The 27963-nt window shown below is 45.0% G+C and overlaps 1 protein-coding gene across 4 annotated transcripts in view; it reads left to right on the top strand.

Moving 5' to 3' along the window:
• PLB1 (phospholipase B1) overlaps positions 1 to 17194 on the top strand; it is a 136114-nt gene extending 118920 nt beyond the window's left edge. For 2 of the 4 annotated variants that reach the window (XM_014850409.3, XM_070512367.1), the window contains exons 57-59: positions 209 to 304; positions 6436 to 6510; positions 8069 to 17181. In XM_014850409.3, the coding sequence (XP_014705895.3) occupies positions 209 to 304; positions 6436 to 6510; positions 8069 to 8272 (375 nt within the window). In that variant the 3' untranslated portion in view covers positions 8273 to 17181. Of the gene's footprint in view, positions 1 to 208; positions 305 to 6435; positions 6511 to 8068 lie in introns of all 4 variants that reach the window. The other 2 variants (XM_070512369.1, XM_070512368.1) reach the window with 2 other exon arrangements.
• Positions 17195 to 27963: the final 10769 nt, after the last annotated feature.

The raw sequence follows: 27963 nt of genomic DNA, 5'->3' as shown, positions 1-27963 counted from the left end.
AAGGGATGCTGAAGGAAAAGGATGGACTGCGGGTAGCTATAATTCATGTCTGTTTTAAAAAAAAATTCCAAAATTGCAATATCCAAGCCAGTTGGGCAGCAGAGTTGAAAGGACAAATGGAGAAATGCCCAGGGTATCTTCAGGGATGTGGGGGCCAGGCAGCCATTCCCTTTGCCCAGGAAGATAACCCCCTTGCCTTTGGTCACAGAGAGGAGACACTGACCTCACCTTCTTCTCGGAGGACTGTTTCCACTTCTCAGAACGTGGTCATGCTGAGATGGCCATCGCACTGTGGAACAACATGGTGAGTGCCTGAGGGCCAAGGAGCCAACCCAAAGATATTATTTCCCACAAAGAAAAACCTACTGGCTGACATAGCTCCTTTCTCCCCAAAGCTCAAAATAACAGCACAACTTATTTGCCCTGACAGATTCAATTCTTTTGGTAATACCCCCATACGGTGGGGGATAACTTTAATCAGATAAACTAAATGAAAACATCAGCTGCAGTCCCTTACTACGTAACTTTGGGCAAATGAACTCTCTGGCGCTCTCTATCAACATCTGTAAAAACAATGAAATTGACACAGATCTCAGAAAATTGAGATAATGTGTGCATAGTACCCGGCACAATAATTAGCATTCAACAAATGTCAGCCCCATTACTCCAGTTTCAACAATTTCCCATCTATTATTTCTTTAAGCGTCAAAAAGAAAAGAACCACCCAGCCTGTTTCCCAGGCTGCCACCTATTCCAGTCCTTTCTGATGAGGGGAAAGGGGACCTTATGAAACGAACACACAGGACACCTGGCCTTGTGCCTCGCCTCTGTCCTTTATGACTGGACAATCAGCTACGTTGGAGCAGAGCTCAACCGGTAACCCCAATAGCTGTATTCTCTTTCGGAGAGCAACTAAATGCCTTTCTGATCCAATGCCTTCTCTTGATCTAGGCTCAGCAGGTAACCAGTCCCCACCCCAACCTGTGTGTTCCCTTATTTCTCCCACGGTGACTAAACAACCTACACTCCTGCTCCTTTTATTGCGGTTTCAGGCCTGCTGTGTCTCTGCCAACCACCACTGTGCAAATATTCCCAATCTGTCAACTCATCCAGCGTGTCCGGTATCTTACTCGGCTGACTCACAATATTGACTCTCTCCTTAGCTACACTACCTCCTCCTCTCTAGCAACCTCTTTGTCCCAGAACAGCATGTAAGCAGGTTTTATCCTTGGCCCCTTTAATTGCAGACTCAGCCTTCTTCTACTTTTGTTTTTCTGGTGGTTTCCTCCTGTTGACATCACATTCTGCCCACTCCTAAAACTTTTGTCAAATTCCCTCAGCCCGGGACTCTGAATTCCAGTCAAAATCTTTGCGTTCCCTCCCACCCAACCTCCACAGTAATTTTTTAAATCAAATTTTGCACTTCGTAATTCTTGAGAGCGGTTGTTTCCTTTGTAAATTTTTGTTTTGAAGTCCAGTTGTCCTTCAGTAGCCGAGTCATGTGACTTCATTCCTTTCAAAATCCCCCCAAAGAATGGGTATCTGTGCACAGTCCCACTTGTCCCCAGAGACCTCAGGGGACTCCACCCATTCCAAGAAGGGCCAGGAACGCTAAGCCCTTAACCTTTCCCTCCCAGCGTTTCCATCAGGTATGATCTTCCTTCTAGTGGCATTCCAAGCCTGCCTCAATGCCAGGATCTTCCAGGAGTCTCCTGGGGTTTGACGGCCGTATTGATGACATGAACACAACAGGGCCCGTTGGACTCTTTCCGCATGAACTAATGTGATTCTGGCCTTCTCTCCCAAAGTAACTCAGTAGTTCTCCCCATTGACCCAGGTGAGAGGCTTTTATACATAAAGGCAAGTGGGAGGGGTTTAGATCTGAAAATAAAAGGTGAACACTGCCATGGAGCCGTATCGATAACACTACGAGACTGTCCGTGGCTCCCCCAGCCGTTGTCTCAGCCATACCCCGAATTTAAAGACAACAACAAAAACAAAACAAAACAAATCATCTAAGAGAGTCTTATCCTATGCTATTTAATTTGGGGAAATAATTATGTAGTCCAGTGTTTTCATCCAGAACCATCTCAGATATAAAGCTGTTGCATCATGCCAAATTTTGGGATCATCGTCTTACTGGAATCTCACCCCTAGAGTGACGTAAAATAATAGGCCGTTAGAACTAGAAAAGATCTTAGAAGTCATCTAGCCAGAATGCTCTGTAACTAAAACACAGAGACATGAAGCAGTTTGCCCAGGATCACACAGCCAGTTAGTGTCACAGCAGGTGTTAGAACCCTGGTCTAACCCCCTAGTGTCCTGGTCACAGCAGCACCCTGCCTCCCCGCTCCCTCCCTGAGAAGCACATATATAACCAGTGAATTCATGTCTCATAATTAGAGTCCCATGACATAGTGTCTGCAGCCTTCGGCTGACGCTCCCAGCGTACCCTACCGCGGCAACAGACGCACTTTAAACCGTTTCATCTTCTGCCCCTCCTCCGCAAACAGATTACGCCTCCTCCTCCAGACACTTGCAAAACCAAAGCCAGACACACCGGCAGCATTAGGGAATTTTTTTTTCTTCCTTTTTCTTCTTTTGTCTTCTTATAAAATTCTTCCTTCCTTCTTCTGATAACTATTCCTCCACTGCTTGCTCGCTCCCTCCTGTCAAAATCCCACTCTCAGCTAACATTTGCATAACAGGTGCTGGGTGACAACATTATCCTGATTGGTGTCCCTCTCCCCAGGTTGACAGCCATTAGAATAGCAATTCTCAACTCTGGCTGTGTCGTAGAATCATCTAAGGACTTTCAAAAACAATTAGTGCCTACAATCACTTTGAAAAACTCTGGCATAGCCACCAAAGCTGAACACATGTATTCCCTGTGACCCAGGAATTCCGCTCCTTGATATATCCCCAACGGAAAGGTACACACTGGTCACTAAAAGATACATACAACAATTCTCATAGACTATTCATAATCCCCAAACAGGAAAGTCACCGAATGTCCACCAAGACTAGAATGGATAAATAAACTGTGGCACATTCTTACAATGAAGTACCTTACAGCAATGAGAATAAACAAACTTCAACAACATGAAGTTACACATAAATTTCAAAACTAAGCAAATTAATAAATAGTCAAGTTGGGGAGTGGATTGTACGGGAAGAGGGTAGCCGGGGGCTTCTGAGTGCTGTAATATTCTATTCCTCAGTCTGGATGTTGTTACAGGGGTATGCTCACGTTATCACAATCCACCGGCTGTTCACTTATGATTTGTACTTGTTTCTCTATGTACATCAGTTTCCATAAAAAGTTTACTTAAAAAAAAACAACACAAAAAACAGAAACATCAGTGCCTGAGTCTCATCCCCAGAAATTCTGACCTAGTCTGGGGTAGCACCAGGGTTCAGGACTTGTAAAAGCTCCCCAGCTGATATTATTGCTCAGGGTTTGCAGACCGCTGCCTTAGATCTCTTCACCACAGTGGTCTGTATAAATGAAAATCTGACCAAGTCACACTCCTGCCTTCAAACTCCCAAGGCCCGCCCTTCCCTGAAGAAGAAAGGGAGGCCCCTTAGCACAGCACGCCAGGCCTTCTGGAACTTGGCCCTAGTTAACCTCTCTGGCAGCCGCTCCCACCACCCTCTGATTTGCGCTTGGAAATCTAGTAAGGACTGAAGTTCCCTGCGCCGCCTGTGCTGTCTCATGCCTCTGTGCATCTGCTCTTGCTCATCCTCTCATCTTGGACTGCCCTTCCGACCTTCCTCTCCTGGCTCACTCTTATCCACCTCAACACTCAAAGGTGCCAGCTCCCACAGGACGTCTTCTCTGAATCCCCAGAGTAGGCTAGAGGCCCACCCGAACCCTTGGCATTCATCCTGTCCTAGTCTTGTCATTTGCCACATCGTTGGCGTGTCTGCCTTAGGAAAGGTGGGTTCTAGGAAAAACCACTCCACTTCCTGTGGCTAGCTCCGTGCCCCTCCCCCTGAGCTTCTCCATTCAGGCGTCCATGACTGAGGTTCATCCATCCACTCACTCAACTATTCCTTGAGCACCACTATGTGGTGGGTGCTGTTCCAGGTGCTAGGGACAAGACATCCGTGCTCTCATGGGACTTCTAGTCTAGGAGAGAAAAGACAGGAAAAAAAAAATCAACAAGGTAATTTCTGACCACATTCAGGGCTTAAAAACAATAAAAGAGGGGCTGACCCCGTGGCCGAATGGTTAAGGTTCCATACACTCCGCTTTGCCAGCCCAGGTTCACAGGTTCAGATCCCAGGTGTGGACCTAGCCCACTCATTGGCCATGCTGTGGAGGCATCCCACATGCAGAGTAGAGGAGGATTGGCAAGGATGTTAGCTCAGGGCTAGTCTTCCTCAAGCAAAACAAGAGGAAGATAGGCAATGGATGTTAGCTCAGAGCGAATCTTCCTCACCAAAAAAAGAAAATAATAAAGCAGGTGATGTGAAAGAGAGTAGTGGTGGGGGAGAAGGAGGCCTCACTGAAGAAGTGACACATGAACTGAGAACTGAATGTCAAGAGGCTGCCAGGCATGCAGAGGTCTAGGGCCAGAATGTTCCAGGCAGAGGAAATAGGACCTGTGTGGGCCTGGAGTCAGGAATGAGCTTGAAGTGTCTCAGGAACATAAAGGCCAGTGTGACTGGAGGGAAGTGAGCAAGGTCAGAGAGGTGGGCAAGAGCAGGCGCCAGGTCCTTGGATGGCTTTCAAAGGGGAGCCATATGATCGGGTTTCCCCTTTGGCTGCTGTGTGGAGATGGAAGGAAGGAAGCAAGGATGGAATTGGAAAGAGCTTCTGGAGTCCAGGTGAGAGATGAAGGTGACTGGGACCAGGGTGATGGCATGGAGAAGGAGAGAAGTGGTCAGGTTTGGGATATGTTTTAGACTGGCTGATGGACGAGGTAAAAGAGGAATAAAGGATGACTCCTTAGTTTGGGGTTGAGTAAATTGGGTGGATGATTGAGGTGGTAGTGAGAAATAGGCTTGGGATGGGGGGAATAAAGGCTCTATTTTGGATGTGGTGAGTGTGAGCTGCCTTTCACACATCCACCCAGAGGTATCCAGTAAGCTGTTCAATACGCAAGTCTGGAGCTCAGAGTAGGTCAGGGATGGAGATATAGGAAAAACCTGGGGGTCATTAGCATAGAGGTGGTATTCAAAATCATGGGATTAATGAGAGCTCCTGGAGAAAGACTGAGTGGAAAGGAGAGTAGGACCAACTCCCGAACCCCAGGCCGTTCATTCCATCTTGTGACTCCAGCGACAGAGAAGGAGAGAGTGGGGAGGGAGGGGGAAACAAGAAGAGTGCTGTGTCCAGGGAACCAAGGGAAGTGAGTATTTTGAGGAGGGCAATCACTTTGACAAATGATGCTGAAAAGTTAAGCAAGACGAACTCAAGCAAGCAAAAAAAGTGACCATTGGATCTGGAAATATGGAGGTCATTGGTGACCCTGACCAGAGCTTTAGTCAAGTGACAGAGACTGGAGACAAATTGGAATGGGCGTTAGAATGAGAGGTTGAGAAGTGCAAACAGTAACTACAAACAACTCCTCCTAGAGTTAGGAGTAATGGGCAAAGGGAGCTAGAGGGGATGTGGGCTGAAGGGGAGAGCAGTTAAAGGTTGGGAGATAGAGTAGGTTGTGCGCTGATAGCAAGGAACCAGTAGAAAGGGAGAAACTGATGCTGTCATCATACCCACGTGATCATTACCTTCCTCTGTGCCAGTTAGTTCCTGGGTTCCCAGAATATCATTGGGAACCAGCTTCCAGCTCATTCTCAGAGGGCCCCAGGATCGAAAGTATTAAGCAGAACCTCTCTGAACAACAATTGCTCCCAGAAATGTTTCAAGTAAACCTTTTTGTCTATGTGAAAAACATACAAAGTAGCTCAAGTGAGAAAACTCCAATTTCTTAAGGTTGACAAGCCAAGTGTAGTAACAATGTCATGGTAACCAATATGTTTTCAAAGTTTTCCTGAAATTGACTATCCTCACGCACTTCGGGAAGTTGGTAAATACGAGTTTTACCATTTTATAAAATTGAAAATGCAAGTGTCTGTGGTCCCAGCCACCCACAAGGGAAGCAGGAGATGGAGGTTCTGGGCCCTGCCCTTCCACACACTCGCTGTGGCCTCTGGGCTGGTCATTCTCTCCTGGGCCTCAGTGTCCTCCTCAACAAATCCAGGACACAGACTCAGGGCCCCACCCTGCTCTGAAAGACTCTGATCTGTCACTCAGTGAGTCAGAAGTCAGGCCCAACGCCCACCCCAGGGCTGCTGGTGTCTGCTGTGGGTCTTGCCTCTTTGCTGGTGTCAACCTTTCAAAGGGAGGGAATCTGGTACGAGATCTCCTCCAACAGGGAGGTCTCTCCAGCTTTGGAAGGAATCAAGCTTTCCTTTTTCTCTCTTCAGCTGGAACCAGTAGGCCATAAGACAACCGCCAACAACTTCACCCACAACAGGACCAAACTCAAGTGCCCCTCTCCTGTGAGTAAGGGTCCCACCTGTCCAGTGTGGAACAGATGCCTGGGAGGGGGAGGTGTAACATAGCTACCTGGAGGCATAAGGTCGCCTGGGAGGCTTGATCATCACGCACCTTCATTCACTGCCACCATTCTCAGATGTCACCTCTCTTCATTGCCCCTGATACTTCTCATCTCCTCAGGGTGTAGGCAGCCATGAGTGAGGGGAAAGAGAAAGCAACAGGTCCGAGTGGACAGGGAAGAGCACTCAGGGGAGGCAGATGAGTGAGCACTGGCCAGAACCCGAGTCACCCATGACCCCTGAGGGGTCCGACACATCCTCTGTCTTAACCACTCGTCAGGGAGCTCTCCCATGCCGGGCACACTAGTAGGACCTGGGGGTTGGGAGGCAAAGAGAAATAAGACTCCTTGTCTGCTCCAGGAGCCTGCAATCCTCTTCCTCCCTTTCCACCACTGCCATTTTCCAGGCCTTTACTGCCCTTACCTGGGCCACTGACAAAGCCCCTAACTTGCTGCCCAGGTCTCCTCTCTCTCTTCTCTATCCTTTCTAAAATCATGGCCAGACGCAGAGCTGCCTCCCTGGAAAGTGACTCCAGTCTTGTCAAGGCTGCCTGAAACATTTCCCTGGATCCCACTGCCCCCTGAAGAGTCCAGAGGGAGGCTCACCTTCCTCTATCACCTTAGACACACGCTCTGCTCCCGGAAAATGGAGCAGCTTCCCAGACAAGCCCCACCATTGCCCATGTCTGTGCTTTTACTTCTGCCATCTGCTCCTCCTGGAGCTCATCCCCCAGCTCCGACAATGGAAAATCTTCACAGCCTTCAAGGCCCTGATGTTGCCCTCTCTGGGCTACTGTTCCCGCCCCCAGACACACACCTGCATTGGTCTCTCTTTTCTGTTTACACCTCTCATAAGACACTGACCCAGGCTCCTTTGTGATGCGATTGTTTCTGAGCGCGTCTTATCTTCTGGCTGGACAATGAGAGATGTTATGTCTGACCCGCAGGTACTGTCACAGCTCCTAACACAGGGGTCCACACAGCCGACACTCTGTTAATGTTCCCTGAGAGGAAGGGAAGAATCCTGGGAGGCAGGCCCAGATGCCTCCTCTCCTGGTCCTTTCCACTTGAGTTCTCTAATCTCCTACAGAACCAGCTGTCCTTCCACACTGACCTGGCCTGCTCCCCCAGCCCTCCTGGGGCAGGAGGATGTGAATAGCTGTCCATTGGTGGCCCAAAGGAAACATAGGTGGGGGCCCTGGCAGCTCCCAGGAGTCTTGTCTGCTGGTCACCTATCAGTTCCCAATCTTTCAAAGTCAGATTGATAAGAAAGGAGATGCTGGAGAGAAACCCAAAGGAGGGTATACTGGGTGTTGACCACTCTAGATACCCACACTCACTCGGCAAGTCTGGGCACAGCGTAGAGGAAGGAGCTTTACACACAGGGATGAACTGTGAAATGTGAAAATGTACCGTTCCTGGGATGGGGACCAAGCCAGCCTAAGGTGGGCAGATGGATGGTTTTCAGAAGCCCTTAACCCCTGACCTCTCCTCCTCCACAGGAGAGCCCTTACCTCTACACCCTGAGGAACAGCGGGCTACTCCAAGACCAGGCTGAAGCAGGCCCCCAGGTGATCTCCTGGGCCGTGCCAGTAGCAGCAGGAGGTGGCCTCGCAGTTGGCGTTGGCACAGTCATGGTGTGGAGAGCCATACGAGGTCGCCAGATGGAAAATCTGCCAATGAGCCTGAACAGTATGGGCCTCTAGGCTCCCAGCCGTGTACAGGTGCTCATCCTAAATTTCCTAGCCATGTTCCTCACCAGCGCTCCACCACAGCCACCCCTGGACACCACACGAAGAGCACTTGCTTCGACACTGGGTGATGTAGGAAGCCAAAGGGACAGTCACGACTTCTTGGAGCCTGGGGCCTATGCTCCTGTAATTAGCGAATTTAAATAAAGGCCAAAGTCATTCTATTCTTGGGTCAACCTGGTCGAAGCTCTCGCCTTGCATCTGTTGTCCAGCGCAGGTGCGGGAGCTGGAGCCTTTCAGGTTCTGGCTCAGCCAGAGCTGCCCAAGTGATGGCCAACCAGAGCCCAGACCGGCGCCTGGCAGGCCCCAGCCCAGCACCCAATGAGCATACCTGCAGTCACCAAACCTACTATTTTAAACACGGGCAAAACACTGGTCACCAGGTGGCGGCTGGAATTACGGACCTGGCTGGCCAGCACTCAGTATAATCCAACACATACCTGTTATGCACCTGTTTTGTACCCACGACAACGTTGAGTCAGTGGTACCTCCAAGGCTGCACGTGTCACAGCCTGGCTGAAAAGACAAACTCCTTCAAAAAACAAGAAGCTCCACGACAGAGTGTAATTCAGTACTGGGGCATCGGTGGGTCACTGTGTCTGATTGTTTGAGAATAAGAGGAATTTCTTGGGAAAAGTTTCCTGGAAGAGAGCTATTTTGAAATGTCAAAAAAAGAATTGGGACATGAATACTTCACATATCCTCAACCTGGTCTCCTCAAGGTGCTGAATTTAGGAAAGAATTCCTCCTTCTATGTTGCCAGGTTTCTGAGAGAGACCCAGAGAGAGTCTGATAACACAGGCTGCAGTCATTCAGCCCCTGCCAGGAGCCAGGCCCTGGGCCGATGTCTTACAGATTCTTTTATTCTGCACAAAAACTCAGGGAGAGCGTGATGAAAAGTTTTGAAAATAGAAGCAGTGGTTGCACAACATTGAGAATGCTCTAAATGCCACTGAATTGTTCACTTTAAAAAGGCTAATTGTATGTCATGTGAATTTCACCTCAATAAACCAAAAGGAATCCATTACCTACATTCTAAGTACCTCTCTGTTCCCAAAGCTTGGGATGACAAAGAACAGGATAGAGCATTTGAATGTGGCCTTCAGAGCAAAACCCACCAGCAGCCGGAACCCCAGTCTCTCAGACACCTCATCTGTAAAACTGGAATCAGAGCATCCATCTCGCCTCCTTCACGGCACTGCTGGAAAACAAGAAACGTATATAAAAATGCTCTAACTCTAAAATACTGCACCTACGAAAGCGGGTTGTTTTCTCTCCCGTGAAAAGTTGAGATGGAGTCCAGACTGTCAGGGAAGTGGAGAGGTGCAGAGAGAGGTTTGGGAGTTGGGCAGTAACGTATGGATGAAGACTGCCTGCCTTCCTCTCATGAAAGCTCATCATCTTATCTCTCTTTGTAAAAATAGGAGAGAGTCCCCAGAGGATTGAGGTCCAGTCCCAGTGTTCTTCTGGGCTTCAATTTCTCTTTCTGTATGATAGGAACAGCATACCTACTCCCACTTCCTCCTATGGACCAAAAAACATAGTGACTGAATCACACATGTCCTAAAGAACCACCACATCCCAGCTTGTGTTCCTGGCTTACCACAGTGTCACAACAAAGATAACCTGTTAAATCCAAGAGTTCAGCTTTTTTTTTTTTTTGGTGGGGAAGATTGGCCCTGAGCTAACACCTATTGCCAATCCTCCTCTTTTTCGCTTGAGGAAGATTGTCACTGAGCTAACATTTGTGCCAGTCTTCCTCTATTTCATGTGGGATGCCACCTCAGCATGGCTTGGTGAGTGGTGCCATGTCCACGCCCAGGATCCAAACTGGCAAAACCCTGGGCCGCCAAAGCAGAGCATGAAAACCCAACCACTCAGCCACTGGGCAGCCCCTTCATCCTATTGTTTTAAGTTGAAAGAATCGAGGAAGATGTTTTATACAAGAACCATAAATGAAGTTGCTTATTTATTCAGAGACCAGTTGGAGGGGGCGCTCTTAGGCTCTGACACCTGAGGATATGCCCAGGAAAAGCTCTGCTTTCCTGGCCAGGGTGGAAAAGCTGTTCCCAAGCAGGCCTCAGATCCGGCTGGCCTGGAACCAGGCTCCCAGGAGCAGGCCAATTTGGGCCCAGCTCCCTAGCAACAGGGCGCTGTTAGGTAGCAGCAAGGGCTCACCAGGCTTCAGCAAAAGGAGACCACTCAAGTGTGCACCCCCGTATCTCTGTGCGATGTCCAAAGACTTGTCACTATAAGCTTGATCCACTGTTCTGGCAGCTAGCACTACAGTACGCCAAGGGAGCATGTGCCCTCCTGGAGAGGCCCCAAGTCCACCCCTACTGGGCCCTGGCTGCACCATCCAGCAACAACACGCTGCCGTCAGGATGCTTGCACGTAGTGCTGGGGGAGCAGGCACATAAAAGTGAGGAGGAGAAGAAATAGAGGCTTCGCCTAAACGCATTCCACACGGTCCGTGTTCCAGTCATTTGAACGTCATTCTTCGTGATCAGTTCAAGTCTCCGGCACAGTCAGGCTCAGTGATTGAAGAATCCACACTGAACAGGATGTAGGCGAGTTGAGGATCAGACAGCAGCAAAGGAATTCTAATCCTGAATTCTTATGAATGATCCTATTTCTTCAACTGTAATAAAACAGGGATAATGTCTACCTTAAAAGACTGTTGGCAGATTAAATGAGAAAACGTATGGAAAGGGTCTGGCAGAGGAGGGGCTTGATAATTGGGAGCTGTAATTATCTCATCTGTGTAGAAAGCTTGTCCGTGAGTCCTGCCCTCTGCACCGCGTCGCCTCCTCTGGTTCTCCACACGTTTTCAACCTCGGTCTCAGAGAAAATTATCAGCCTTCTAGCAAAGGCTCAGAATCACTCGGCTTCTACCTCATACTGGTACCTAAGGGGAGACCCCTCCCTTGGACAGAACAACCGAGGCAGCAGCCCTGGGTCCCACACTCAGAGGCGAACAGGGTGGCCACAGGGCATGCCTGACTATTCTTTTCTGAGCATTAAATTCAGTTTTGAGTTGTCTGTCTTTACTGATATCCCAAAAGGCCTAGGAAAGAGACTGACGGTGCGATCTCCTTCCGGGTGCTGTCATCTTGAGTGGGCCCTAAACTTGGGGAACATCTCAGGGTCCAGGATACAAAGGAGGGCAGGCTCTCACCACCTAGCCCCTGGATCACCTGGGAGGCAGCTGCTGTCTCTGCCCTTTCTGCCAGGGGACTCTGGAATACAACAAAGTCTGTTTTTAAGTTGAGTTCTACACTTGATTTCAAAGGTTGAAATGGACCTGGGTCCACCACAGTTCAGCTGGACAAGTCCCGCAAGCCAGGGCTACCCCATCCTGACCAAGATGCGGAACCAGTTGCATTAAGTCCAGTGCAAAATTAAAATACGAGGCCCCTTGTTGAAAAATTGAGAATTTTAAGACAGTGACAGCAGGGCATTAAACCAAGCATAGGCTCCTCTGAGCGTGGGCTCTGTGTGACTCACAGGTCACACGCCCACAGAGCTGGCCCTGCCCAGACCATTTAGTGCTCTGCGCTCTCAAAACCAGAGGGACAAGCACACCACACCCCTGTCCCCGTCTGTGGGGACAGGAAAGTAGGAGGCCAAGGGATACCAACCCCCTAGAGAGGAAGGTGCCCCAGGCATGAGATGCCCTGCGCAAAGGGAGGCCACAGGGCAGCTTGGTTTTTTCCACTTGCTGGAAAAATAGCTTAGAGCATATCTCCTGTGACCACCAGATCAATGATAATGTGATTTTACACGGAGGCTCAATTTCGACCTTTCTCTTCTATTTTTGTAACTCATTTCACACAGCAGGGCCCAGGATCTGGATCTCTTTGGGTCCGGAATGCCCTGGGGAGACAGAGAAACGCCGCAGTTTCCTGACTGGTCCCCAGGGCAGCCCTCCTTCTAGAAGGCAGCACAGGTGACTGTGAAACCAGCCCCAGGGCTGGCACTTTATCTCATACGGTGGCTGTGAGAATTCGGGGAGAGCCTGGGTGTAAAGCACAAAGCGACGCCTGGCACAGAGCAAACGCTCCGGAAATTTAGATACTATTAGTGTTATTGATAGGAGCCTCCTCAGTTTTCATACTCTATTAGATTGCTTTTGTCGCTCTGCCAAGCAATTATTTGTTGTCTTTTTTTCCCTAAGTTGATATTTATGCTCTTCCTATGACAGAAACACTTTTACCAATAGGTATCTTCATTTATTCAGTCTATCAGCCGGGCAGCCTACGGAACAGAGCCTCATTTCACATGTCCTGGGCAGTCCATGAGCAAACATCGATGTGGAAGACACAGGTCACCTCCAAGGGTTTTACAGACTGCTGTAGCGATTGTCACAATTTTTTGATTGTGTACCTGCAAAAAATGTTAGAAGTGCACCCCAATACAGAAATATTTATAAATTACGTACATTACTGTATTATATAAATCGTAAAACATTCAAGAAAAGAAAATTTTTAAAGAACAGGATGATGAAATAAACATTATGCTCTTGCTAAAATACAGCCATGCATCACTTAATGGCAGGGTTACATTCTGAGAAATGCAGTGATTTCCTCATTGTGCGAACGTCATAGAGTGCATGTACACAAACCTGGATGGTAGAGCCTACTACACGCCTGGGCCATATGGTACTAATCTCATGGGACTGCCCTTGTATATGAGGTTCGGCTTTGACTGAAACATCCTTAGGCGTCGCATGACTGTAGTAATATTTGGAGGGAGGAGAGAATTTTGATTATGTTTCACTACTTTTAAAAATCTTGATTTAAAGCTTTGTGATACAACTATTTAAAGGTCTCACTTTAGGTTAATTTTATTTCTAAACTTGCTTTCAAAGATTCTCACAGCTGAAAAAAGATTCCTCACAAGGATGCATGAGCTCCAAATGGAAGAAGTACCTTGTTGGCTGTGCTGACTCAATCATGATTCTCATTCAATTATGCAAATATTCTTGTTTAAATAGCACTCATTAAATACTCTTCTGGTTAATAGCAATCTTTTTCATCTTTAGCAAACTAAATGGAAAGTGTCCCATTTTTCACAAATGGGTTCAAACCCCACTGATACTCTTCAAATTTTAAAAACAGGTTTTAAAAGTTTGCCTTCTAGTTTTTAAAAAAATGTACAGAGATATGAGAGTTTCTATGATGAAGCTCGTCATTATCAGCTGCAGAATCACGTAACGGTAGCAACATGTCCAAACATCAGTTTTCAAAATCAACTCCCATCCCCACCTTTGTTTTTAAAAAGCTCCTTTGCACACCACACGCCACAAGTTACCTTCAAAAACCAATTGCTTCCTCTCCTTTTCCATGAAGTGAGTTTATTTTTTTTTCTAAAATATTTGCTAGGTGACATACTGACAGCCAATTGTCATCATAGAAAAGGTCAGCAAGTTTGAAACAGATGTCTATTGATTTAAAAAATGCATAGTTCTTCTTCAAGCTTGATGGCTCTTACAACACTTTCATGGTGACTCCCCATCTTATTACAAAAATGTTGTGAGGATTGTATTATACTTAAAAGTCTTGTTTTTGTTACAGTTGCCACATTGATGATATCCTGTCTCATTTTGTGCATGCCTGGCTTTGCCACAATAGCTTGCCAATAAGTGATAGCATGAAAGAATTTCAGATATTTGTATCCTTAGCGAGAAATCTAATTCCAGTTAGAGCAGTAACTCTGTTAGTGAGCACACTTCCACGATTTTTCAAAGCATTGTTTTTATTAAAGAAGTAATTTTCTGTTGAAAATAAATCTGCACTGGTACATTTTTCTTTTTTTAATGGTACACACATGGCAACTGTGTGTATATTTCATCATTGAAACAATCCAAGAAATGACATAGGCTAAGATGTGTTTTTTACTCTATATTTTATCCAGATTTCCCAATGCTTCATAATTTGTTATAACACTTGGCAATGTTTTCTCTGCATCTTCCAACAGTGTACACAAACAAGTACCTATTTTTTTTGTGCTGTGTGGCTTCCTTTGTTTTATTTTAGCCATCATGGCATGTGGCTCTTTGCCTCTGCTGGTAAAAGAACTAAAAAAAAGAAAAAAAAATACCTCTAACTATCTATCATTAAGTTTAGTGAATTTTGTGAGGTGTTGGATTCAGAGCCCCATGATTTCAAACATTGATTTTAAAAGTGTAGTGGTTTGTGGACATGTACTAAATGCTTAGTTTTTAAACGTCTTGCTAATCCATATGACTTCCTTTCACTAGCGCATATCTGAATGCACCATATGCACTTATGGAGGGTTTATTAGTACTAGGGAGTGGTGCGTATAAATCCATGTTCAATATCGACTTCTTGATAAATTCAATGTTTTCTCTTCTTGTCAGCTCTGATTAGAGCATCATTGCTTTTATTACATGACGTGGCTATGAAAAGCCCTTACTGTCAGAAGGCTGTCAGCTCTGCTATTCTTGTTGCTTTAACTTGTCTCACAATTTGGTGTCAGATTTCAATTCTGGTTCTGTTCCTTGCTAACTCTGTGACCTGGGAGGACAGTCATCACAGCACATTCACTGAAAGTGAAGGATTGAGCAAAGGGCCACTTTCAGCCTCTCTCCGCCAGGTCCACCCTACCATCCTCGGGAAACCACCCGTACAGTATGTGACATGTGACACTTGAGTGAGAGTGCCAGGGTCAATCCACAAATAAGATATTAGGAATGCTAATGGCTTCCTTATTTTTAGGTTAAAAATGCATATACGCAGAAATTTTAATACTTTCTCCTGACATTTTGATGGATCATCCTACATACATTACTTTGGGGATGGGTCCTCAACTGAAATGTGTTGTGTCCCAGGCAGCAATTTATCAAAGTACCACAGTTATCACTACAATCCATCATTCTAACACTCCTGCCACTGGAGGTGCTTTCCTAAGTGAGAGAATGGTCCAATGTTAAACCTGGTCTCTGGACTCCTGCTGAATGGGGCATGACCACGGAGTGTCCCATGCGGGGTGGGGAGTTCTGTTATTTGTCCTGGTTAGCGGACATGAACAGTGAGAACTACTGAGCTAGATAGAGAAACAGATACATAAATGAACGTAGTGAATGCTATGATACAGGGGCATACGAGGACCCACCTGAGACCTAACGAGGAGATGCTCCAGAAGACTTCACACTAGAGGTGATGGGACCTTTGAGTGAGCTTAGAAAGCAGGTTGGAATTCCAACGGGAGGGAGACAGAGCAATGCGGGCAGAGGTCATGGCATCTGTCACAACACAGCATCACGGGATAAATGGTGAAATGTTTGGGGAATGTGGAGATATCCAGAACTGATCAGAAGGAACAGGATGCGAAACTGGTTTCTATTAAGGACATAGGATGTGCATGTGTCACATTAATGTGTGCCGTGTTTTCTTAAGAGAATGGGAGTTTTTTTTTTTTTAATTTCCTTGGTGAGAAACAATGTCTCCTAGTATTAGCCTCCTTAGTATCTGAGTCTGGGAAATTGTGAAGAAACTTGGAAGCCATGCTAAGGAGTTGGACTTAGTCCAGGATGCATTTGATGGTATCTTATACTTAGTAGGGAAGGATTTTTTTTTAAGTAGAGGCATGGCGTGATTAGATACCTTCTACAGCATTCTTGAGAATATGCACAAATACATTCCAAGTTCCACTGACGTCAGAATCACCTGGAGAACCTGCAAAAAGTGCGTCTTACTGGGCCCCACTCCACATCTTCCGAGTCAGAATTACCAGGGATGCACACAGACAGCAATTTGCATTTCAACTAACTCTCCAGCTAAATTTTTTTCCAGTATTATCACCCCACTGCCTCATCCCCACCCCAAATGATTCAGGCACACGTTAAAAATTGAGGCACATGTTAATTAACTCCCCTCTCCCAAACTTCTTTCCCTCTCCTTTGCCTGGATCCCAAGTTTTGCATAAATCATGTGGTCAAAGCCAGATGCTTTACCTTTTAATATTTTGATCCTCACAACCACTTCAAGAAGATATCATTCTCGTTTTTTAAATGAGACTGGAAGCTGGACTCTAAGATCAGATGACTTATCCAAAGTTAGGGGATATCAAGTGGCAGAACTAGAATTTGAAACGTCTGACTTCAAAACCTGTGCTCTTCAAATTAAAAAGACTAATGACAAAAAATGTTGCCAAGGATATGGAAGAATTGGAAACCCCAGACACGGCTGATGGGCATACAAAAAAATAGCACAGCCACCCGGGAAAGCAGTTTGACAGTTTTTCCTAAAGTTAAATGTACCCTTACCATATGACCCAACAATACACTCCTGTAATTGCCCAAAAGAAATGAACCATACATCTACACAAAGACTTGTACAAAAATGTTGATAGCAGTTTTGTTCATAATAGTCCAACACTGGAACCTACCCACCTGTCCACCAACAGGTGAATGGGATCAACGATTGTAGCGTATCCACACAATGGAATACTACTCAGCAATGAAACGGGATGAACTACTGATCCTCACCAACACGGATGGATCTCAAAAACATTAAAGAAGCCAAATATCAAAGAGCGGGTCCTCTGTGACTCCATTTATATGAAATTCTAGAAAAGACAAAGCAGATCTATAGTGACAGAAAGCAGATGAGTGGGTTCCCTGCGCTGGGGGTATGGAGTGCAAAAGGGCATGAGGGAGGCAACTTTTGGGCGATGGGACTGTTTTATATCTTGATTGTGGTGGGGTTAAGTTTGTCAAATATCATTAGATTATACATTGAAAATGAGTGCATCATGTTATTCCTCAATAAAGTAGATTTAAAACACACACACACACATGCAAATTCATGCTCTTTCCACTACACCACAGTGTCTCTTATTCCCCGGCTCTATCCTAAATCACACACTTCACCCACAGGCTGAGTGAATGGTGTGATGTGTTGTGGCATCTACAGTGGAGGCCTGGGAGGCCGCACAGCTGCCTCTGGTGATCTTGCACTGAAATCACGTTTAGTAAAGTCTGAGTTTATTCCTTTGTTGACCTCTAAATGTAGTTTGGCCTGGCTGGCTTTCTGTGTTACTTGTGCCGAGGAACTGAAAAGCAGGGTCCCCTGGAAACTGCTTCACCCTGGGCTGGAAGGGCAGCCACCTCAGAGAGATGTGCTACCTTGCCCTTCCCCAGGCCCTACCAAGAAAGCTTCCAGTGAGAGCCCAAGCTAGGGACAATGGCAAAGCAGTTCCCTACCTTGGCTTCCTCCTAAGCACCTCCCAGATTGGGGAAGGGCCTTTGGAAGACAGGAGGAGGGCACATCTTCTGTTCCCTGGAACTCAACACTTTTTCAGTCATCGAGATGGAATTTCAGGGAACGCCTTCTCCTTTACTCCTCCTCCACTTCTCCCAGCCAGGACCTCTGCTCCCTTTCCAGCCTCTGAATTTGCTTATCACCGTGACTGCACATGAACAGCTTAATTGCACTACATATGATACTGTATTGTTTGCTCATTGCTTTGCGTGTCTTCACTATATTTCTGAGAGGACAGTTTTTTTTTTTTTTTACTGATGTTCTCACAAGGCAGTGGTGCTATATTGATGTACTAATTGATCGACTGATCCCACTTTTACCTCTGGACCAATGCTCAAAATCAATCAATGCTTTGTCTCCTCTAAAATGTTGTAGCCACACCACAGAAGAGACCACTATGAACAAGAGTATGCCAACAAACTTGACAACCTAGAAGAAACCGATAAATTCCTAGAAACATACAACCTATCAAGACTGAATCATGAAAAAATCTGGACAGACCAATTACTAGTAAGGAGAGGGAATCAGTAATCAAAAAGCTCCCAACAAATAAATGTCCAGGACCCAATTGCTTCACTAGTGAATTCTACCAAACATTTAAAGAAGAACTAATACCAATCCTTTTTAAACTCTTCCAAAAAGTCGAAGAGGAAGGAACACTTCCAAACTCATTTTTTCAAGGTCAGCATTATCCTGATACCAAAGCCAGACAAGGATACTACAAGAAAAGAAAATTACAGGTCAATATCTCCAATGAACACATATGCGAAAATCCTCCACAAAATACCAGCAAACTGAATTCGACAATACATTTAAGGGATCATACACCATGATCAAGTGGGATTTATTCCAAGGATGCAAAATCCTTCAACAACTGCAAATCAATATGATACACCACATTAACAAAATGAAAGGGCAAATTTCGTATAATTCTCTCAATAGATGCAGAAAAGCGTTTGGCAAAATTCAACATCCTTTCATGATAAAAACTCTCAACAAACTGGGTATAAAAGGATTTACCTCAACACAGTAAAAGCCATATGGGACAAGCTCACAGCTAACATCATATTCAACCGTAAAAAGCTGAAATCTTTTCCTCGAAGATCAGGAACAAGGATGCCCACTCTCACCATTTCCATTCAACCTAATACTAAAAGTTCTGGCCAGAGCAATTAGGCAAGAAAAAAAAGTAATAAAAGGCATCCAAATTGGAAAGGAAGAAGCAAAATTGTCTATTCACAGGTGATATGATTTTATATATAAAAAATCCTAAAGACTCCACCAAAAAACTGTTAGAACTGATAAACAAATTCAGTAAAGTTGCAGGATACAAAATCAATATATGAAAATCAATTGTGTTTCTATACAACAAAAATGACCTACCAGAAAGAGAAATTAGGAAAACAATCCCATTCACAATACCATCAAAAAGAATAAAATACTCAGGAATAAATTTAACCAAGGAGAGAAAAGATCTCAGTGCACTGAAAACATAAGATTAATGAAAAAAATTGAAGACGCAAATAAGTGGAAGGATACTCTCTGCGCTCATGGATTAGAAGAATTAATACTGTTAAAATGTGAATACTATCCAAAGCAATGTACAGATTCAATAAATTCCCTATCAAGATTTCAACAGCATTTTCCACAGAAATAGAAAAAATGATTCTAAAATTTGTAAGGAACCATAAAAGACCTCAAATAGCAAAAGCAATCTTGAGAAAGAAGAACAAAGCTGGGGGCATCACACTTCCTAATTTCAAACTGTATTACAAAGCTAGTAATCAAAACAGTGTGGTATTGACATAAAAACAGACCTATAGATCAATGGAACAGAATAGAGAGCACAGAAATAAACCCATGCATATATGGTCAATTAATTTACAATGGAGTCAAGAATATACAATGGGGAAAGGATAGTCTCTTCAATGAATAGTCTTGGGAAAATCGGACTGCCACACACAAAAGAATGAAACTGGACCCCTATCTTACACTATACGCAAAAATTAACTCAAAACGATTTAAAGACTTGAACATAAGACCTGAAACCGTAAAACTCCTAAAAGAAAACATGGGGGTAAGCTCCTTGACGCTGGTCTTGGCAATGGTTTTTTGGATTTGGCACCAAAAGCAAAAATAAACAAGTGGGACTACATCAAACTAAAAAGCTTTTGCACATAAAGGAAACCATTAACAAAATGAAAAAGCAACCTACAAAATGGGAGACAGTATTTGTAAACCACATATCTGATAAGAGGTTCATATCCAAAATATACAAGGAACTCATACAATTCAGCACAAAACCAAATAACCCAATTAAAAAACTGGCAAAGGACCTGAATAGACATTTTTCCAACAACAGACAAATGACCAATGGGACATGAAGAGGTGCTCAACATCACTAATCATCAGGGAAATGCAAATCAAAACCACAATGAGATACCACCTCACACCTGTTGGGATAGCTATTCTCAAAAAAGACAAGAGATAAATTCTGGAGAGGATGTGGAGAAAAGGGAACCCTTGTGTGCTGCTGGTGGGAACGCAAACTGGTACAGCCACTATGCAAAATAGCATGGAGGCTCCTCAAGAAATTAAAAATAGAACTATCATATGATCCAGCAATCCCACTTCTGGACATATATCCAAAGGAAATGAAACCATTATCTCAAAGAGATATCTGTACTCCCATATTTATTACAGCATTAGTCATAGTAGCCAAGGTGTGGAAACAATGGAAGCATCCGTCGATGGATGAATGAGTCAAGCAAATGTGGTGTATATACACGATGGAATATTATTCAGCCTTAAAACAACAACATGGATGCACCTGGAGGTCATTATGCTAAGTGGAATAAGCCAAAGACAAATACTGCATGGTATCACTCATATGTAAAATCTAAAGAAAAAATTTTTTTAAAGGTTGAACTCATAGAAACAGAGTAGAAATGTGGTTGCCAGGGCCTGGGGGTGGGGGAAATAGCGAGAAGTTGGTAAACAGGTACAAACTTTTACCTATAAGATAAATAAGGTCTGAGGATGTAATGTATGACCTGATGACTATCTTATAATTGAAATTTGCTGAGAGTAGAACTTAAATGTTCTCACCAAAAGAGAAAAAAAAAAGGTAAATATGTGAGGTGATGGATGTTAATTAATTCAATGGGGGAAATCTTTTCACAGTGTATCTGTGTATCAAATCATCACATTATATACTTTAAATATTTTACAATTTTGTCAGTTATATCTCAATAAATCGGAAAAAAAAATAAGATGCTGTAACCATAAATGAACCAACTGATCCCACAGACAGCATCTCATTTAGTTTTCCATAGACCATGTGGTTTATGTATGTTTTGTACCTGCAAAATCTCAAAGGGAATAGAAAGAATTGCAAAATATTTCACCAGGTAGCTTAACATAAGATTTCCTTTGTTTCTTTCCTGGAATAATCACCAGAATTTTATTGACAAACTAAATGTAGCCACTTTTTACCCTTTGTCAATTGAGAATATATTTCTAAATCCTTTTATTCAGCAACCACTTGAAAACAGCCTCGTGGATCAGAGAGCTGCCCAGTTTCAACCCTGGCAATGATTTTGAATCTATTCGTGTAACTCACACATAATGGGTAGAGAGGATGGAAGAGTGAAGGGTCCAAGTTAGTGTTTCTGCTGTGACCCCAGCCGAGGTCTGGAATGCACTGATGTCTTGAATGTACTGTGACTTTGATCCTGGAGTGGAGAGTCCTGGGCATGGCCAGACTGGGCAAGGTATGTACCCAGATCAAAGGCAAGCTGGAGTTCAGAAGAGATACTGAGGGCAAGGCTGGAGAGGCTGGATCAAGCAACATGACAAAGACAACAGTGAGTGGGTAAGACAGACAGGCAAGGTGTCCAGAGCTCATGAAGGACAGGGCAGAGAGCAAAGGGGGCCATGAGGAGACACTTTGAGATGGAGGCTTAAACAAGATGAGCATGAGTGGTGGAGAGACCCAGAAGGGCCATCTTGTTTCCCTTCCCTGAGAGACAGTCTTAATGATTTAGTCAAAACCCTGTCCTTTCTTAACAAAATGAGGATATATCAGGAGGGGCTAGAGCTGCCAGATAACATATAGGACACTCAGTTAAATTTGAATTTCAGATAAATAAATACTGTTTTAGTATAAGTATGTCCTAAGCTATATTCAGGACATACTTATACTAAAAAAAACTTATGCATTACTTATCTGAAATTCAAGTTTAACTGGGCATCATGCCATCCTAAATCAGTCAAACTCAGGAGGGGCAGATAAGTTTCTTTACCAAAGAAAATGTTTGTGAATGACAAGCTGGCAGAAAGCTCGCACCCAAGCAGTGAGATGTGGGTGTAGACACAGTGAAAATAGGAGGAAGCGAGGGAGAGGGGATTTGAGGAGAGCAAGCAGGAGCACTAGGAGATGGGAGAGAGAACCGTAGAGGTAGGAAAAGAAAGAAAATAACATGAGATTAAAGATGTAGAACAGGGGCAGAACAGTCCCAGAGAGGCCCACCTTCCAGGGTATTGAGTTACTTGCAAAGGGAAGCAGTAAGCCCAGGCTTAAGTGCTGGGCAAAGCAAGCCAACACTCTCCCAAAGAGAAGAGGGAGCCAGCAAATCGAGTGAGGTCAAGCAGGGTGGCCCAAGATCTAGAAGAGAAGGATAGCTTACTGACTGCGGAATCCTGGACAAGCTATTTAGCCTTTGAGCCTCATTTATCCAGCTGTAAAATAGAGATTAAAAAATGGAACCTGTTTTATACCCTTGTCCATGGACCACTAAATAGTCTTGTTTTAGCTCTTTCAGAATTTCATATAAATGGAATCATTGAGTATGCACCCTGATGTCTGGCCTTTTTAGTGTTTTGAAATTCATCCATGTTGTGATTTTTCATGGTTCTTTTTCATTGTTGCGTAGTATTCCATTGTATGGATATACCACATTTATTTATCCCATTCACCTGTTGTTGGACATTTTGCTAGTTTCCCATTTGGAACTATTGTAAACAAAACTGCCATCAACATTGTGTACACGTCTTTGTATAGGTGTATATTTCTTTTCTATTGGGTAAATACTTAGGAATGAGATTGCTGGATCATATAAGGGCACATTTAACTTTAGGAGAAACTGCCAGGCTGCTTTTCAAAGTAGTTGTACTATTTTGCATGCCCATCAGCAGTGTATGAGCTTCCCAGTTCTTCCACATCCTCACCAACGCTTATCTTTTTAACTTCAAGAGCACAGGTTTTAAAGTCCAATAGACTTCAAATTCTAGTTCTGCCATTTGCTAACCCCATAACCCTGGTTAACTTATCTAATCTTATTGAGTCCAGTTTCTTCACTTTTAAAACAAAGATATTCATCCAGAGTTTTACGTGGCAAGTGCAACTAAAAACTGTATGTTCAGTTCAGTTGTCCAGCATATCTAATTATGCCCACCTTGCATACATTGTTAGTCTCAATTCTGAAGATGTGACTTTTTTTTTTCTTAAAGATTTTATTTTTTTTTTCCTCCCCAAAGCCCCCCAGCACATAGTTGTATGTTCCCAGTTGTGGGTCCTTCCAGTTGTGGCATGTGGGATGCTGCCTCAGTGTGGCTTGATGAGCAGTGCCATGTCCATGCCCAGAATTCGAATTGATGAAACACTGGGCTGCCTGCACTGGAGCGCATGAATGTAACCACTCAGCCATGGGGCCAGCCCTGACGTGACGTTTTAAGACCCCCATCAAGACGTCTTTGTATGTAGATTACCTGATCTCAGGTGCAGCCTGATGCCCATGGGCTCACCACAGTGGTGCCCAACATCAGATAAAGCCATCAGTTCTTCCTGCACACCTACCCCCAGGTAGAGAGGAGACGAGCTTACCCTCCAAATCTGAGTGTTCTCACTCACCTAGAGCTCTCTTTCCAGTACTAGATAATGGGAAAATTATGGGACTTGGAGTTATTAGCTAGTGTCTTAAACATTCTGAGCCAGAGTCTTTTCACATGTAAAATGGGCTTAACGATACTTACTTCCTAGGATTATTCTTGTAGATCAACATTTGACAAACTATAAGTGCTAAGCAAATGATAGTTTTAATTCCACTAGAGAGAAAAAAAAGAATATACCCAGATAGGAACCTTCTTAAAACTAATCCAATAGCAAATGGAAGTCCTTTTCAACTTTCCCAGCCACGTTAGAGGTGATGAGTTTCTATAGCAAAGGGCAATTGTGGAAGTTTGCTGCAAGAGGGGCCAGCATCCCAGTATCCCTACCTAACATGGGAGAGGGAAATAGGCTATCAGAGGCCAGGTCAGGGACAGGCAGACAAGACATTGACCCCTGGCAATTCTGATTCAGTGGGGCTGAGGTGAGCCCCAGGAATCTCCATTTAGCCAAGCTTCCCAGCTGATTTTGATTTTGATGGGTTTGGGAACTACAGACCAGTAGTTCTCAAACATGGTCCTCTGACCAACAGCATCAGCATCGCATAGGAACTTAACAGAAATGCAAACTCTCACGTTCCACCCCAGACCTATTCAATGAGAAATTCTGGGGGCCAGCCCGGTGGTATAGTGGTTAAGTTCATGTGCTTCGCTTCGGCGGCCCAGGGTTTGCAGGTTCAGATCCCAGATGTGGACCTACACACCACTCATCAAGCCATGCTGTTGTGGCATCCCATATACAAAATAGAGGAAGATGGGCACCCATGTGTCAACGAAAATAATCCATAATCAATGTATAAATGAAAATTTGGGTGAGTTTATTCTGAGCTAAAATGTGAGGACCATGGCCCGGGGCCTTTCTTCCCGAAGGAAAAAAGGGCACCAAAGAAGTGAGGTATACAGAGTGGTTATATACCCCCAAAGAGGATGCTTTACATGTCATTGAAATGTCCCTCCCACCATAGTCACAAGATTGCCCTGTAGGCACAGCACAGTAATCAGTTCCTAGCCTAAGGAAAGATGCTTAATCCTTAAGGGAATGCCAACGTTGGGAGGGGGAGGGAAGTTGCACCTTTATCTCAAGGACCTTTGTTCTTGCCATAGGGAATGTCGAAAGCAGATATACAACGCATGCTGAACAGCCACAGTCAGGCCCTTTTGGAAAAACAAGGTCAGGCCGAATTAGGTTTACACCAAATGGCTTCCTCATATACTCCAATATATCCTGTTGCTTGCCATTTCTATTTGTCACATGTTAGCTCAAGGCCAATCTTCCTCACAAAAAAAAAAAATTGTGGAGGTGGGACCCAGCAATCTGTGTTTTTAAAAGCCCTCTGGGTAATTCTGATGCACGTCCAAGTTTGAGAACCAGTGACCATTAAGGACTTCCCCACACAGAGGGGCTGAGGCCAGAGCGGGAGAAACAAGGAGGGAGTGGATTCCAGACAGAAATCAGAGAGTGTTGCCAGGTCCAGCCCAGATAGCTGTGATTATACGTAGGACAATGACTAATCCAAAGGAACAACAGGGTGTGGCCACACCTACTCCACTTTGTCCCTGGTTCTTGAGCACTTATGTGAGTAAGGTGGGCAGAGAAAGGCTGGGATCCCAGGCTTTGTGGATCTTTCATTCTGAATTTCAGTATAGTTTGGCATGTCGGTTGGAATAGGCTGTCAACCACAGTGTACAAGACAACAAACACCCCCTTAAAATATATTAGACTGTGATAACCATGCTTTAAAAAGACTGGAAACATGCCAAATCAGAGATGAAAGGGTGGGCTTATCACAATGCTGTCTTGTTCAGGTTTCTAACTCTAACCACTGCTTCTTCCAGCACACTCATGAAGAGGGAAAAGGCCAGGGCCCTAGTGTGGGAAGCAGAAAGTGTCACAGGTGTGGCTGTTGGCCCAGATGAGGGAGATTTGGACTGAGTTTTCCAAACTGTGTTCCAGGAAATGTTAACATGTATGCCAAGGCAAAAAACGAAAAAAGAAAAATGGTTGGAGAGGAACAGTCAAAAAAGTTTGGAAAACTCTGCTTTCAACAGTTCTCACCTGGAAATTCGTGTTGCGTATTTGCAAATTAAAGGTGCCAAGAACTCCTGTAAGAAAGGAACCTGTTTAACTTCAGTTGAGCCAGTATTTTCCATGTTTATTGAGCACAGACCCTTCCATCTTGACACATTCAGAAGCAATACATGAAAGAGTGTCCTGCAGAATGTCAGGCTGGGAAACAGCTCTACAAAAATTGTTGGAGACTTCCTTACCCTCCACCTCCTGGGTTCTCCCCTCCCGTCCACTGGCCTGCTTGCCTTCCCCTGTGGATCCAGACCAACCTAAACACTTAAACCTAGTTCTGTCTTGGACAGGAAGTCTGAAAACAGCCTCTGCTTTATGCAACCCTGGTTAGTGTCAGGCTCCACTCTTGATATCCTTGGTCTCTTGCCTGCACACCATTTTTTTGCCCAGACTCCATTTGTTGCCAGACACAAGTCCTTGACAATTCTCCTGAATTCTGGGCCTGGTTTCCTAAAATCCACACTCTGGGCTTGCCTCGCCTCCTCCCCAGCCCTTCCAGATCTGAGCCTGGCCTGCCAGGTGGCACACCCCTACCTGCTGCTCCCTACATCAGCTATCTCTGGGTGTGACCTTAGACCTGCCAGTTTCCAGTACCTGTGCCCTTCCCTCTAGAAGCATTCCTGCCCCTCCTCTGGGTGTTCCATGTCTTGTTCTTACTCAGATGCCAACTCAGCTCTCAGAGAACTTTGTTCATTTTCAGATGTTTTTCTAAAGAGTTGCGTTTTTTGGTAATAATAAGGAATGACAGTCGCTGGTAATAAATCTGCCAGGGCTTGGATGGAGTACCCCATCTGAAGTCTCTGCTGGATGGTGACACTGTGTATCCGGGGCAAGTGACCACCAGTGTGTAGATGTGACCAAAAGAGTACCGAAATTGGTGGCAGGCAATCTGCATTCTGCACCTATATCTGTGACCTTGAACAAGTCCCTTGACCTCTTTGAGACCCAGTTTTCTGGTCTGTAAAATGAGAATACCACCTGTCCTGCCAACCTTAAAAGATAGCATTAGGAGGATTAAGATGACATCAAGTACTATGAGCTCTTTGAAAGTGCACATCGCCATAACAATGTAAGGCATTATTATCAGTATTTTATGACAGTGTCATTCTGCCCACATCACAGGCTCAGGATGGGGGCGGAATGAAGGTTTTGTTTTGTTTGAGACACAAATGTCTTTCAAAGGTCACTCTACACACTTAACTTATGAAATAACAGTGACATTGCTGCCCACTTCCCCCACTTCACCCCCTTGGATTAAGGGTTTGAGTGAAGCGACCCGTTCAGCCTGTTGCTTTGGCACAGAAGCATGGCCATAAACCTGATGGGGTTGGTCACTGGATCAGGGAGATCTGAGTTCCCTCTCTGGCTGGACGAGCACTGTGTCCAGGGAAGGAGGAATCTGCACTTCTCCACAGAGCAGGCCTTCCCTGCCTCGGTAAAAGCCGCAGGCCTATTGATGAGACTGGAATGGAAGAAGGATGTAGGACCCTTCGGAGGAGACACTGGCACAGGGCGAAGGCACTTGCTCTGGAATCAGATGACACTGGGTCCCAGCCTTGCCTCTTCCAAGGAGACCTCAGATGTAGAACTTAGTTTCTCCAGCCCTTATACTTCTACCTGGAGACAATGGTGATAGTGCTGTAAAAACTACTAACATATTGTATGACTGCAACTAGAGGTGGTGGAGACGAGGCAGAGGCGGCAGCAGAAGTGGCAGAGGCAGAGGTGGTGGTCAAATGTTGGTGGAGACAGAGGTGATGGTAATTGTGTACAGCTGGTTTGGATTCCAGAGGAGAATAACTGGGTCTGCCCAAAAACTACCAGAAGTAATGTCCAAGCTAGAAAAAGAAATTTGAACCTCATAGGGCCCAGATCACAGCAAAGACCTCCTAACAAAATGGCCCTTGAGCTCAGGTGACCATGGGATCCTAGTGACCACCCTCCTGGAGTCTAGGCAGGCTTTGGTCACAAGGGGTGCTCCGCGGAGGCCTCAGGGCACAGACCCACCTGCTGTAGGGATGTTCTAGGATGCCAGCAGAGGGAGAAGTGGACATGCTTGATTTCTCTTTCTGTCTGGTCCTGGACTCCAAGCTCAGCAGGCTGCAGACAAGGCTGGGAACTAAATTCTTATTAGTTCCAACCTTCTAATTTTCACTTTCTGGTGAAGTAGCCTTCAGCCTTTCTAACCTCCATTCGATGAGGCCCATGTGGGAGGCATTACTTCTGACCTCAGAAGGATGCTAGGTTAAGTCAGTAAATGATGACAGCCCAGCTCTTAGGAAAGACGAAGCACTCTGATCCTAACCATGGCCCAAGGCCCGGCATCATCTGAG

Source organism: Equus asinus, chromosome 6 (genome assembly GCF_041296235.1).
Source record: "Equus asinus isolate D_3611 breed Donkey chromosome 6, EquAss-T2T_v2, whole genome shotgun sequence".
Classification (NCBI taxonomy): domain Eukaryota; kingdom Metazoa; phylum Chordata; class Mammalia; order Perissodactyla; family Equidae; genus Equus; species Equus asinus.
The sequence above is the reverse complement of the archived record's forward strand: the minus strand, read 5'-3'. Positions and strand labels throughout refer to the sequence as shown.